The sequence below is a fragment of the Phytophthora ramorum genome (genome assembly GCF_020800215.1).
Source record: "Phytophthora ramorum isolate Pr-102 chromosome Unknown Phyram_PR-102_s0001, whole genome shotgun sequence".
Lineage (NCBI taxonomy): Eukaryota > Oomycota > Peronosporomycetes > Peronosporales > Peronosporaceae > Phytophthora > Phytophthora ramorum.
Genome location: NW_027150647.1, coordinates 3,433,637 through 3,447,150, shown reverse-complemented (window position 1 = coordinate 3,447,150; position 13,514 = coordinate 3,433,637). Strand labels below are relative to the sequence as shown.

General features: G+C 56.1%; 6 protein-coding genes across 6 annotated transcripts; 1 reads left to right on the top strand and 5 right to left on the bottom strand.

Annotated features, from left to right (window-relative positions):
* Window positions 1-438: 438 nt before the first annotated feature.
* Window positions 439-2,634, bottom strand: KRP23_800 (uncharacterized protein; the record flags this gene model as incomplete). Its single annotated transcript, XM_067893154.1, has 1 exon — window positions 439-2,634. One exon carries the CDS (start codon window positions 2,632-2,634, stop codon window positions 439-441), a length of 2,196 nt encoding a protein of 731 aa, XP_067751364.1.
* Window positions 2,635-3,260: 626 nt separating this feature from the next.
* KRP23_799 (Tyrosine-protein phosphatase non-receptor type 9) lies at window positions 3,261-5,288 on the bottom strand (the record flags this gene model as incomplete). Its single annotated transcript, XM_067893143.1, has 1 exon — window positions 3,261-5,288. One exon carries the CDS (start codon window positions 5,286-5,288, stop codon window positions 3,261-3,263), a length of 2,028 nt encoding a protein of 675 aa, XP_067751363.1.
* Window positions 5,289-5,826: 538 nt separating this feature from the next.
* KRP23_798 (uncharacterized protein) lies at window positions 5,827-6,804 on the bottom strand (the record flags this gene model as incomplete). Its single annotated transcript, XM_067893132.1, has 1 exon — window positions 5,827-6,804. One exon carries the CDS (start codon window positions 6,802-6,804, stop codon window positions 5,827-5,829), a length of 978 nt encoding a protein of 325 aa, XP_067751362.1.
* A 1,318-nt stretch (window positions 6,805-8,122) lies between these two features.
* KRP23_797 (uncharacterized protein) lies at window positions 8,123-9,214 on the bottom strand (the record flags this gene model as incomplete). The annotated part of the gene is made up of 2 exons (XM_067893121.1): window positions 8,123-8,773; window positions 8,864-9,214. The coding sequence occupies 2 exons, from the start codon at window positions 9,212-9,214 to the stop codon at window positions 8,123-8,125; spliced, it is 1,002 nt and encodes a 333-aa protein (XP_067751361.1).
* Window positions 9,215-11,260: 2,046 nt separating this feature from the next.
* On the top strand, window positions 11,261-11,911 carry KRP23_796 (uncharacterized protein; the record flags this gene model as incomplete). Its single annotated transcript, XM_067893110.1, has 1 exon — window positions 11,261-11,911. One exon carries the CDS (start codon window positions 11,261-11,263, stop codon window positions 11,909-11,911), a length of 651 nt encoding a protein of 216 aa, XP_067751360.1.
* Window positions 11,912-12,622: 711 nt separating this feature from the next.
* Window positions 12,623-13,273, bottom strand: KRP23_795 (uncharacterized protein; the record flags this gene model as incomplete). Its single annotated transcript, XM_067893099.1, has 1 exon — window positions 12,623-13,273. The coding sequence occupies one exon, from the start codon at window positions 13,271-13,273 to the stop codon at window positions 12,623-12,625; it is 651 nt and encodes a 216-aa protein (XP_067751359.1).
* Window positions 13,274-13,514: the final 241 nt, after the last annotated feature.

Here is a 13,514-nt window from a genome sequence, read left to right as displayed (position 1 = left end):
CCACTTCAATCCGTGGCCAATGGCACACATGGTCGATGACCCTGCTCTCCAGAGGCAGCAAGCGCCAGTCCAAGTCAAAATTGTCAATATCCACAGCAACTTCCAGGATACCGTCCCTCCCTCCAGCGTCAGATTGATGCGGCGTCCTCATGCTGCTTTGCTCGGACGGCCTCTCGAATCGTGAGGCCTCCTCTCACTGAATTCTGAAGTGAAGGAAAAAAAACAGCACTTTGAAAGCGTCCGAACCGTAGGCTGAGCATAGCCACAGTTTTCTGATAAAGTCAGGCACAGGAAGAATCATACTCAGTGGTATTATACATGCAATATAGGAAATTGTGCTTAGCCATCACTCGAGGTCGCTCAAGACGTCCAATGCTCGCAATTCGTATTCTAGGCATACTTAACCGAAGTCCTTTGGTGAGCTGACGTCGCGGTTCTCTACTCGATCAATCGTAGAGGTGACACGATGGACAATGGGTATCTCCCGTCAGCCATAGGGTTCCAACCCCAATCAGTGCAATCTGCAAGTTTTGGAACCTCTGGCTTGGTGGCGTTGCAAATTGAAGATCCGCCCAGGTTGATCCACTGACCCACCCCATCAACCCAGGCTGGTAGATCGGTCAACTCGGTGTGGTCGATCGACAGGTAGTTGATAAGCAGGCCGTCTCGAATCGATTTGGGCAACGACTTGATCGGGTTGTAGGAAAAGGCGATTTCCAAGTACTCGTCTAACAAAGACACGGTCGTGAAGAGGTCTTCAGGCACAGACTCCAGTCCGTCGTCGATTAAGGAGACAGAAAGTGAGGGGATTTGGAAGAGCGCCGTGGGGAACTCCTTGAGAGGAGCGTGCTCCAGGTACACAAGCCGCACGTTTTCCCACGCCTCCGCTAGCTCGTCCGGAATTCTTGTGAGATTTGTGATCGAGATTTCGATATCTCCCAGCAGCGGGGGCAGCGGCCGTGTCAGCAGTCCTTGCGGCATCTCGGTCATATTCGTGTAAACCATGACGAGATAAATCATGCTCGGGTGAAGGTTGGCGCTGAGTGCCGAGTCCACATCCCACTTCACAATGGAGACGTTCCAGAGCTCGACTCCGAGCAGGTTGTGGAAGCGGCGGATGGAAGAGGGCATCTCGAATTCGGGGCAATGCTCAAAGACGATGGCAGTCACGGCATCGTTTTGCAGGTGGTCCAGTGCATCGCTAGCAGGAGACAGCACGCCGTGTCTGTAGCAGTTGAATTCAAGCACAGAGCAGCTTACGTTCTCTGCAAACCACGGACGGAGGGTTTGGAGACACATTTTCATGATCGCAGCGTCTGCGGTGCTCGCCAGGTGCGCAGCGTGAAGGTGTAAGCCCAAAACAACTGCGCCTGCAGTGATGAAAGCAAAAGGCGCTACAGCTCGTCTCAGGAACGTTAAACCAACAACGCGGGCTGGCTGCGAATGTTTGAGATTGGAGCTCTGCGCTTTGACGACTAGCGGTTTACCACGCACAGAAACAGAAGCTGCGATGGAGGACTTTGCTTTACCGTTGCTCTTGAATCGTTGTGGAGGATACAATTCCAAAAGAAGACTAATACTCGCCATTCCAAACAACATGCTGAGATGTGGCACTAGCTTTGTCACTCCATCGAGCAAGTTGAGTGCGAACAGCGCTTGGTTTTCTCGAACGAGGTTTGGGAAGGATACATCGCCGTAAAGCATGTCCAGTGGGAAGCTGTACCAATAGGTGTTAAAAGCTTGAGCGTAGGGCACGAAAATGGCGAGTGGCAAGATCAAACATGGCGCCATTGTAAGTAAAGTATCCACAGTCACGCATATAGCTCGTTCTCGGATCGACGACGTGGTGTTTGTCTTGACAACGTTGCGAGTTTGCGCCTCCTTCGCCGCACGAGAGTCCGAAGAACGCATCAAGTAATCTAACAGCGGCGTGACCCAGCAATTGACAATCACCATAGCAGCATAAAATTGATTGATCCACACCCGGCCGATCAGGGTGCTGTAGCGGTGACACTGCACAATCTGAGCAGTAGCTTCAGCAGCCTTGCGTGCCATGAATACAAGTGCAAAGTGATTTCCCTCGACACTTAGCATGTCATGTAAGCCAGCAGCCGTGAAAGAACTGAAGGAGCTGATAGAGCTACGGGAACGAGAGGATTGCGACTCAATTGGCTGAGTCTTCGTCTTCTTCAGACGACCCAAAAACTTTACCACCCGATTGATCATGGCAGCACGAGGGAAGACGGCGGGGGCCCGAGATTTAATGGTCCATACAAGATGGAGAACCAATTGCAGACCGTGAAGCGCACCCAAAATGCCCACAAGGAAGCCAAACAAACGAAAGTAGCGATGTTTCGGTAACGCTAGCAAGTTGGTGTAGTACGCCATGAGTGGGTTCTCCATGAAATAGTAGAGCAGCGCCATTGCAAGCAGGTACGTCGCGCATAGGCCGTGGAGTGCCAGAGACAGCAGCCACACGACTACAAACGTGAAGGTCGGCAATGAGTCGGCTGACGCTGCCTCAGCTTTTGGCTTGGAAACGCGTCCAGCCGTGGAGGCGAACGGAACGACATCGAAAGTTTCTCGCAGCACAAACCCATCTTCTTCTTCTTGGACGAAGCCAGGGTGGTTCATGCTTGTTCTCGTCAACTGCAATCACTTCGTTAACTGTGCGTGTTGTTGAATAGCTGTCCAACAATTAGAACGAGGGGATGTTACGAGACCAACACCGACAAGAATAGGTATTCTAGCCAAAACCGAACTCAAAAGCGGGTACAATGACCCGAATGCTGTTGACGATTGCAGCAGGACTAGCTGGGGGGTTAGCGCTGAATAAACTTAGCAGTTTGATCATTCAGCAGCAAGATCGCATTCCCGAATAAACTGAAAAATCAACAGCAAACCATGTAAGAACTCCCCACAAACAAATGAAAGCACCGATGGCTAGAAAATTTGCATAGTAAGAGAATCTTCCACGAAAACAAATACTAGTGTTGTCATTATCAGTAGAGGTCCGAACCAACAGCGATGAATTCTAGAGACGACTTTCGTGCATCTTTTCTTGCTTCAGTGTTGGGATGGAGGAGCGAGCAAATAGGGCTTCCTGTGTGTACATATATACCTGCCAAGAAACACGAAAATACCTGTAGTTACTTTTACTTTGAAGTATGCGTCAAATACACGTGAAGTGTGTGTTATGGCTCATTCAAGCGTAGATATCATCAAAGTCTCCCACATTACCTGCGTCATCTTCAGTCTACCTAGCCACGGAAACCGTTGAGTAGCTGTTCCTGGAGAGTCTTCGCATTAAGTTGGTAGCCGGATGAAACGGGCACGTTCATGCCTTGTTGACCACCCATCGGCATTTGCTGCATCATGGTTTGCTGCTGGATACCCATTTGCATAGGCATTTGTTGTTGCATGCCTATTGGCATCGTTCGCTGCTGTTGCATGCCCATACCGTGCATACCCATAGACATTGTCCGCTGCTGCATATCCAGTGGTTGCTGCTGCTGCATGCCGAAAGCCATCGGCTGCATTCCCGACATTGCCATAGGCATGGTCTGCTGTGGCTGCAGACCCATGGACATCGAAGGTTGCATGCCCATTGGCATCGGCTGTTGCATTTGCATCAGCGGCTGCTGGAAGGCGGGGTTCGGATTCGGTGCTCCGAATTGGGCCTGAGGCTGCATCATTCCCATCATGTTAGGCGTCTTGCTCGCACTCATCGCCATAGGCATTGGCATCCCCGTCATGTCTACTGGCTGCGGTGGTCGCACCTGTTGTTGCTGCATTGCAGCGCCTACGCTTGCCAATCCAAACCCTCCCATTCCAGTAGCCGGCTTTGGGGTTGTACCGACCGGCAGATCGACGTCGAAGTTAATCATGTTGAGCGCGTCAAAATCTCGATGTATCTGGGCACGACGTTCCTCGCGTTCTTCCCGGCGCTCAAGCCTTTCCTTGTTGTTATTGATTGCCCACTGCAGTTCCTGAAGCCAATTGCCACGCTCCTGCTCGCTGGTGGCGACTAACTCGTGGCCACCAACAACGCCAGGCACTTCAATTCGGAAGCCGCATCCTCTAGGTCTGTCCGGGAACGTGGCAGCCACCACGCGCACCTCGTAGTTCACAGGGATGATGATGATCGGTCGAATGCCCGTAGCGTTCTCGTACAGCAGCACCGCCTCTGGTCGCAACAAGGCAAAGTGTTTGGCCCACACGCCATCCATTTTCTTACGCAGTAGCGGACCCCGAAGTACGCTGTTTGGCATCTCGGCGGCGTCCACAGCGCTCACATCTGCGTACTGCATGCCATTGAGGCTCTCGTTAGGGTCGACTTCTCGTTCTTCCAGGCCGTACCCCTTGATTTCTTCTTCTTCATCGTGCACAGCGTACGCAGCGTCCAAGTCTACATCTTCCAGCTCTGCCTGCTTCTTCATCCAGGCGTTAGGGTGCATCATCTGGTACTCACCCCCAAAGTGCTGCGGAATGACAGTGCGTGGCAGCAGCATGCTCAGTTCCCTCGGCTCCCCCACCACTCGAATCCGTTGCTGGGTACGAACTCCCAGCAGTTTGGACAACAGCAACGTCAATACTCGCGCGAACGCCGAGCTGTTGACCACCAAGATCCTCTTGACCACCTCCGGGTACCATTTCTTGCACACCTGCAGGATGTCCGTGACCATCTTGGCCTCCAAGTTGGCCAGCGAGCAATTGGCCACGTCCACAATGAAGTTGACGCCCGGCGCGCCGCGCTCCTCCATGGCCTCGACGGCCAGATCCATGAGGTACACACACAGTCGTCGTGCGTCTTCCAGAGAGCTCACGGCCGAGCCATCGGCCGCTCCTCGTCCTTGACGCTGGAGCTTCTGGCCGTCTCCGAATCCCGGTTTGAAGTACTGGAGCTGCAGCAGCAGCACGGGACACCCGTCGAGATCCGCGGCCCCGTCCAGCAAATGGGCGTAGCCTTTGCGTAGCTCCTCCTGCAGCGTCGGGAGTCCCACGTTGAGCTCCTGGTAGTGCATTTCCTTCCGGAACGCGTGCTTGTCCGTCAATTGCAGGGCCGCCTTCATGACGTCCCCGTTGTTGCGACGCAATGTGCGCAGCATCTCGGCGTCCGTGAAGACGTTCGGGAGGGCCACAGCACTGGCCAAAGCCTGCAACGGCGACGGGTGGTGACCGTTGAAGTGCTGGCCATTGGGTAATTGGGCCGCGTATGCCCCCGTGTCTCCCGAGAAGTTCGAGGGACCTCCACCGTAGCCCCCACCACCGTACGACGAGTAACTCATTTTTTTCACGAGACTGTCGGACTATGAAGGGACGGAGGACTGCGAGGACGAGGACGAGCGTTATGGATTTATTTACGACTTTGAGAAAGCGTTTTCGGAGACTCTGGAAATGATTCAGAACAGAACCCACGCACGCAGATCGAGATGGCTACATTGACGACAAGTTGGAGGTGGCTACATTGTGGACAATATGCCCATGTTGAAACCAGTCTAAAGACGCCCTCTTTGAGTGTGTTGAGTGTTGACGAAGGCTAAGTAGTATGGTTCCGCTGTGCAAGACTGTGCAAACTTATCCGGTACAGCACGCTGATCTCGAGTGTTTGGATCTACCAGGCTTTCGTGTGGCCAATTGCTTGGGTACGCCAAGACAAATGGATTCATCACTATCGTCACCGTTGTAAAACGACAGCTACAATTCGTCCACCAACTGCTTCGGTTGCGTTTTTGCAAAACTTTACAACCCGCCGCAGTTTGACTGCAATTGTGTCTTTACTACTAATTTCACGAGAAGCACCTTTCTTCAGCTCGATGGTTTTTCTTATGCGTCCAATGACCGAGACTTCGCAATAAGCTGCGTTGGGTAGCGCTCCTCTCCAAGAGGGTCATCATCCTCTCCACAAACTGCGACTCCAGGAAGTTCGACGTTGTCACTATCACATATTGGTGAACCGCCTAACGACACGGAATCCCAAACTTGGGAGTTTACCCAGACAGGAAGTTCCGTCAGCTGAGTAAATTCCAACGCCAAATACGATACGTCAAAGTCTTCGGCCCGTGCTTTGGGCAGCTCTCGTATTGCATTTCTCGAGAGTGCCAAGTCGTAGAAGTGCGTCGAGGCTGCTGTAAGCAGTGCATCGTCCGGAATCGTCTCGAATTTGCTGTCAATTAGCGACAGTTCACTCAGAAACGGGAGCTGCATAATTGCAGTCGGGAAGGGATTCAATTGCGAGTGCTCAATGTATATGAGCTGAACATTACTCCAAGATTCGGTGATTTCCTCAGGTACCGTCGTGAGGTTTGTGTGAATAAACTCCAGGTCCGTCAATTGCTCAGGCAGAGGAGGTTGTAAGATTCCAGCAGGTACAGCAGTCATGTTCACGAAGGAAAAGATCATATAAAGCATCACGGGGTGAAGTTTGGCCGAAAGAGCAGCTTCCTGTCCCCAGGACACCAGAGTTGAGTTCCACAGCTCCATCCCCATCAAGAGTGGAAACTCGCGGATGACCGGAGGCATCACAAGTGCCGAGCAATGCAAGAACAAGATGCTGCGCACTGCTTCCCGCTCTAACGGGTCCAGAACGCCAGGGTCAGGACTGATCACCCTCTCTCGATAGCAATTGTACTTGATCACAGCGCAGCTAAAGTTTGGCGCTAGCCACGGATGCATCCGCTGAAGGCACATATCCGTCATGGCATCGATGTCGCCATTAACATGACCATATTGCGCTGAAAGATGTAGTGCGAGCACAATCGCTCCTGTAGCGAGGAAAAGGAATGGAGCTGCGATATGATGCATTCGTTGTGCAAGTCTCGCTGAACTCTGTACGTTGCTGGTAGCATGTATCACTGCGCGATAAGACGCTGAGGCGATAGTTGATCGCCTTGTCTTGCGTGCAATTCTCGGAGGTGAATTTGGTGCGCGTGCTGCAGAGGTGATCGGCTCAGGTTTGGACGCCGAGTCGAGCATGGTCGCAATAGTCAACAAACACAAGAACGCGCTCACATGTGGTACACCTTTCACTACAGCATTCACCCAGGAGATGGCGAAGAACGCGCGATTCTCAAGCACGAGGTTTGGAAAGGCCGTGTCACCGTAAAGCAGCGAGTCTGGGAAGTCGAGGTTTTCGAAGTCAAACTGCTGTAGATAAGGAATGAAAATTGCGCTCGGTAGTAAAATGCCCGTTGCAGTAGCAAGCACCACATCTACAACTACAGCCGAAAACCGTACAGATAGACGCGAATTTGTTGCGCTTGGCGGAGCAACTCGCCTGTTGACAGACTCGTTCGTCATCAGCATGTGATGAATAATGAAAGCCGACCAGCAGTTCGCCACCAAAAGCGCCACCTTCGCGTGGTTTATCCACGATCGTGCAATGAGTGTACTGTACAGATACCCGTTGGGGACCTGAGTGGCGATCTCCATGGTTTTGCGGAGTGCGAATACACGCTGATAAGCTTCGTTGCTTACTGCATATCGGCGCGCGCTGGTAGCTAAGCGTGGAAGTTCAGGGCGTTTTTCACCACCACGAGATCCCCGTCGGTGTATTACCCAACGCCTAAGCTGAACCAATCCACGAGCTACCAGCGAAACGAGAGAGATACTGTCAGAGCCCAGATTCACTGACCGGACTGTCAATCTGCGAGCTACGACAGAGGCTCCGAGATGACTCAGGAGCTGAGCTCCATGAGCTGCACCCAGGACACCCAACGCTGTGCCTACAGCACGAAAGTGTCGATCACGCGCAGGTGCTAGCAGCGTTGCAAAGTAGTCGAGGTACTCGTTCTCCATTAACCAGTAAAGTTTTGCGCAGGCCAACAGGAATATTGCACACAGCGCATGCAGCACTACCATGAACGTCCACAGCGCGATGTATTGCCGCCGCGAGATTTTATCGTGGTCAATGGATGATGTAGCGTGTCGAATATCCTGGACGCATGGGCTCGTCAGAGATGTCGGAGTCACCTGGTTCATGCTCGAAAGTCTCACGTAGCACTCCAAGTTGTGACCAAGATGGCAGGACGCTCATTTAAGGAGGGGCTGACAATGATTGAAATAGCGCTTTGAATTTGTCTCCTCCCTAGATAGTCATCCGCGTTTCACGACAAGTCGTCAACTACACTAACACCGTCACATCTTCAGGCGTTCGCGCTTCCGACGCCTTACCGACGCCAGCTTCTGGGATCTTGATAGCCGCGAGCCTGGGGGAGAGCTCCGTCATGTCGATCTCAGGAGCGTTCGGCGCGAGGAAGAAGTTCTCGAGGCGACAGCAGAACGTGATCACGAGCAGCAAACTACCGACAACCATCAGCTGCGCGATGCTGCCCTGGGCCGCATGACACACTGTCACATCGCTCCAGCAGCTACTGTCGGAGAGCGTGGCGAGATCTACGGTAGCTCGGTGCCTCGGAATGCTCATCAAGCCTACAACGGCCCAGCCGACGGATGTGAGAGCAACAACCGTGATGCTGAGCGCGACCAGCGTCTTGGCGACTCGTGTGGACACCGTCCGGTACCTGCGTGGCGACATTGAGCAGCCCACCACCACGAGTGTTGCGGTGAACATGGCCACGAACACGGCCGCCGCTCCTGCGAAGAAGGTCGGGGGTGAGAGCAGCTCCGACGTGCTGCACGTCTCTGTAGTGCGACTCTCGAGCCACGACGCGGCATTGAGCGTCACCAGCAAGGCCAGCGGTGGCAGCAGCAGCGCTCGCTGGGTCAGGCGAGAACAGCACGAGCAGCGCAGACACCAGAGTAGAGTCAAGACCTGTCGGTGGGAGTAGCACGATGCACGACGGGGTCAGAGCCAATTGACACAACAAGTTGAAGTGGTTGACGTTGAAGTGAGCCGACGTACATCGCAATCGATGGCGAGCAGCGCCTCCCGCACGCCCAGCCATCCCCCCACGACCACGCAGCCACCCGATAGCGAGAGACAGAGCACTGCCAACCAGTGCGACGCCGGACAGCCGTGCTCCAAGCTGAGTACGAGTCCTAGCACCCCCCACGCCTCAAGCCCCAGCACCGAGACAGCCGTGCTGCGCCGGAACGAGCGATTCCGGTGGTCGTAGAGCGCGTTGGCGTCGGGTTTGGATGAGGTCCTGTTGGCGGTGACTCGACGATGCAGAGCGAAGGTTGTCAGAAGCAGCAGCGCCAGCAGCGAGGCGTCCAGGAACACGCGCAGTCGAGGCAGGCAGTTGTCGGCCATGACTAACAGCAGCAACAGTTAGCCAGCACGATCCGGAGCGGAGACAAGTGTGGGATGCAAGTGGAGGCGATGCCGGCCACGCGCGTCAAATGCACGTGCAGGCGGAACGCCGCAAGTGTGGCTGTCCTCGTCTCGAAGGACGGAGTCTCACAGAGCCTGGCAGAGCGGGGTTCTAGCTTTAGACGTGCAGCATGGGCGTCTTCGCCTCCAAAATAGCTAGCCGTCTCGACACCTCGCGAACAGAGACTCCATTTCGTAGCATCACAGAGAGCGAGTCTGACTCACGTACGTTGGTGAAGCACTCGTATCTCTTCGTTCGTAATGGTGCTACCGACGATCGACTCGTTGAAGCGGACGTGAGACCGCGCTCATGACCATCACGCACTTGTCTTCAACGTGTTGCTTGATTGATCGCGGCGCGTGGTTGGGCGCTGCAGTGGCTGCCGGTGTGTAATTGCACTGTGGCACCCGACACCCGAATCCGATGCGAGCCGGAGGCGGTCGGCGTACATGTAGTGGTGAACGCTGTTGCTGCACTTGGTGCAAGACTTGCCGGCCGGCCGGCCGCTCGCACGCATGCGTGGAGAACGTGGCCCGCCGTGACTAGCTAGTCGAGCAAAGATGACGACCATGCAAACAGACAAGCAAGTGCATGCTCGTCAGCGGCGAGAGCTGGTTCCGAGGCAAACCATGCGATGTAGCCATCTGCCACGAGGCGACACGACAACCGATGCTGTTGCACCCCGAAAGAGCTCGGACTCTCGTGAGCATTCGCTACTGCCATCATCGCTAGACGCTCGCTACGGCGGTGATGCTTTCATTGAGCTGCTGCGTGGTGGCCACGATGGCGACCGGCCGGCCAGACATTCGGAGCCGCGGCTGGCATCGCGGCGCGCCGAGCGCTGGGCCCATTTGCCATCTCGGTGCAGCTTCGTCATCGTCGCGGGTCGGAAGTGGGAGCGCGGACAGTAGGCCGTCGGCACGGTCTGATAGTCAGCGACGTGCTGACAAGTAGCCAGGTCTCCTCGTAGGCTACGACTCGTAGCGCGTGCAGCGTTGCGTGGCTTTTGACTGCCATGAAGGCCGTGCTTCCTTGCCATGCCTCGCCTGACAAGTCTCTCTTCACGTAAACCGCATGGAATGCTGGTCACATGGGCCGAGCGAGTACATGTATTGCGGCGTGTCGTGAATCTCTCGTCCGAAGCAGAGAGCTGATAACTCACGAGGTCAGGCGCCGAGCAGCAGGCGAGAGTTAATGCGCGTCCGAAACATGCGCCGACTACGGCTCGCTGGCAAAGTGAGTAACCTCGGACGTCCATGTGCGCGTGGACGCAAGTGTCCGCAACCGCGGCCATGTGCTGGGTGTCGCGTTCTGAGCGCCGCACATTGTGGACTGGGTATTGAATCCGCGCGCACGCACTTGGGCCTGCTGCAGCGAGATGCCGATCGCTCGGTGGCGCGGAGCTGTGATGGTCGAGACCATATTGGCGGTGGGGAGGCGGCCATCAAGATGGACAAGCTTCGGACTCCGAGCGCTATAATAGATACGCGCGGGCTGTAGCCATTTCGGCCGAAGACAACATGCTGGACGTGACTTGAACGAGCGAGCGCCAAGACCGCACGGAGCCGGGCCGGTGCGGCGAGCTGTAGTACGATCCGGCAGCTCTATATGCTAGTCCCGAGCAGCATCCATCTGCGCGCGGAAAAACAGTCTCTGGGGGAACTCCACCTGGACACGCAGCGACGGCCACCTTGGCCCAACAACAGAGTCGGCGCTCGATCTGAACAGCGCGGCAGCAGATGTTCGTTTTGACCGGCCGGAGCTCGGTGGGGCACACTTCCAAGGTGCACTGTGGGCCGCCGGCTGTCCGACTCGGAGAGCGAGAGCCGCGGCGGTCATAGATCGATTCGTGCCTCCGATCACTCGTGTCTATCGCGTGAGGAGTGGACGAACGACCTAGGCATCCTGCTGCCGAGTCGAGCCGAGCTCCGCACTTGCCACTTTTGAATTCGACACTGCGTGTTCACACCGCACCACACGCGACAATGAACCTGCTTGCGTCGCCCATCATGGCGTTGAGCGCCTCTGCAACTGCCACGGCCACGACTATCGGCAATAAACGCGCGCTGCACGACTCGGAGGCCGCTGCAGCCATTGCCGCCTCGGGCCTTGTGGCGGCGGGCCACGACGACGACGGCGAGGAGATCCTGGTAGAGGCGGAGCCACTGCCGCACGAGGTCGCGGCGAGCCCGGAGCTGCGCTGCCGCTACCCGAGCAAGCACTGCCTGCGCGCGCGCACGGTCAAGAAGACGGGTGCGTTGCACAGCATGTGTGCGTTCCACCGCGCCAAGGCAAACCGGAACCAGCGGCGGCTGGAGAAGCGAAAGCGTCTGCGGCTCAATAGTGGCGACAACCTGGCCGAGACGGAGGCCACGACTCTGATGCTGCCGACGTTTTCTCCGCCCAGTTTCAAGAGCCTGATGTTGCTGCCGGAGTCGATGCCGGCCACGATGCAGCCGCGGTTCCAGTCGCCGCGCGAGGTGACGGCCGATCTCGAGCCGTTCCGGACGCCCGCCGCGCTGTTCCCGGAGGACCTGGAGGCGCTGTGCGAGCTGGTGGACGTGAGCGTGCGTCGGGCGTGCGTTGACCCGATCGATGACGCGGAGCTGTGCGCGGCGGCGGCGGTCTTCCTGTAGATGGGAGGGGGGGGGGGGGGTGTAAGGAGTATTTAGTTAGTTAGAGGGCGTAGCTCTGGATGTAATGAAGTGTTGAAAGCTGCTCAATTGCCATCATTGTGGTGGCCCAGAAGGTGTTCCTGTGAATGCTTGCCATCCTTCTGTTCGTGTTGAAGCACGTGAAGGCGCTTGGCAAGATTTTCACTTGTCATAAGCTGTGAGCATGTGCTGCACTTCACCAAGCGATATTGGTGTGCTACAAGTACGAACGAAAGGTGATAAGCAGGCTCTGGTGTCGTCGATCAAGAACTCATTGGGGCATCCTCAGCTTAGCACTAACTTATCCGAGATGAGCAAATTTACATGTATGAACGTTCCCATCACAGAAGCCAGTGGTCAATGACTCATTGCACGTCGTGGTCATCGTTGCAAGCATCGACTTGTCCTGTCGATAGCACCAACTTGAGGCTTTCGGGGTCGGAAGGCTTTGCCGTGCCGACAACGCTCTCAATGCAGAAAGTGCACTACAGCAACAGCGACAACCAGCACCACAAATACATGTACATTTAAACTCTAGTGACGGCCGATTTCCATGTAAATCCAACGCAGTGCTCCCCACCAATGCATGCTCACTAACTCATGGTTCAGACGACACTTCATTACATCCAGAGCTACGCCCTCTAACTAACTAAATACTCCTTACACCCCCCCCCCCCCCCCCCCCCCTCCCATCTACAGGAAGACCGCCGCCGCCGCGCACAGCTCCGCGTCATCGATCGGGTCAACGCACGCCCGACGCACGCTCACGTCCACCAGCTCGCACAGCGCCTCCAGGTCCTCCGGGAACAGCGCGGCGGGCGTCCGGAACGGCTCGAGATCGGCCGTCACCTCGCGCGGCGACTGGAACCGCGGCTGCATCGTGGCCGGCATCGACTCCGGCAGCAACATCAGGCTCTTGAAACTGGGCGGAGAAAACGTCGGCAGCATCAGAGTCGTGGCCTCCGTCTCGGCCAGGTTGTCGCCACTATTGAGCCGCAGACGCTTCCGCTTCTCCAGCCGCCGCTGGTTCCGGTTTGCCTTGGCGCGGTGGAACGCACACATGCTGTGCAACGCACCCGTCTTCTTGACCGTGCGCGCGCGCAGGCAGTGCTTGCTCGGGTAGCGGCAGCGCAGCTCCGGGCTCGCCGCGACCTCGTGCGGCAGTGGCTCCGCCTCTACCAGGATCTCCTCGCCGTCGTCGTCGTGGCCCGCCGCCACAAGGCCCGAGGCGGCAATGGCTGCAGCGGCCTCCGAGTCGTGCAGCGCGCGTTTATTGCCGATAGTCGTGGCCGTGGCAGTTGCAGAGGCGCTCAACGCCATGATGGGCGACGCAAGCAGGTTCATTGTCGCGTGTGGTGCGGTGTGAACACGCAGTGTCGAATTCAAAAGTGGCAAGTGCGGAGCTCGGCTCGACTCGGCAGCAGGATGCCTAGGTCGTTCGTCCACTCCTCACGCGATAGACACGAGTGATCGGAGGCACGAATCGATCTATGACCGCCGCGGCTCTCGCTCTCCGAGTCGGACAGCCGGCGGCCCACAGTGCACCTTGGAAGTGTGCCCCACCGAGCTCCGGCCGGTCAAAACG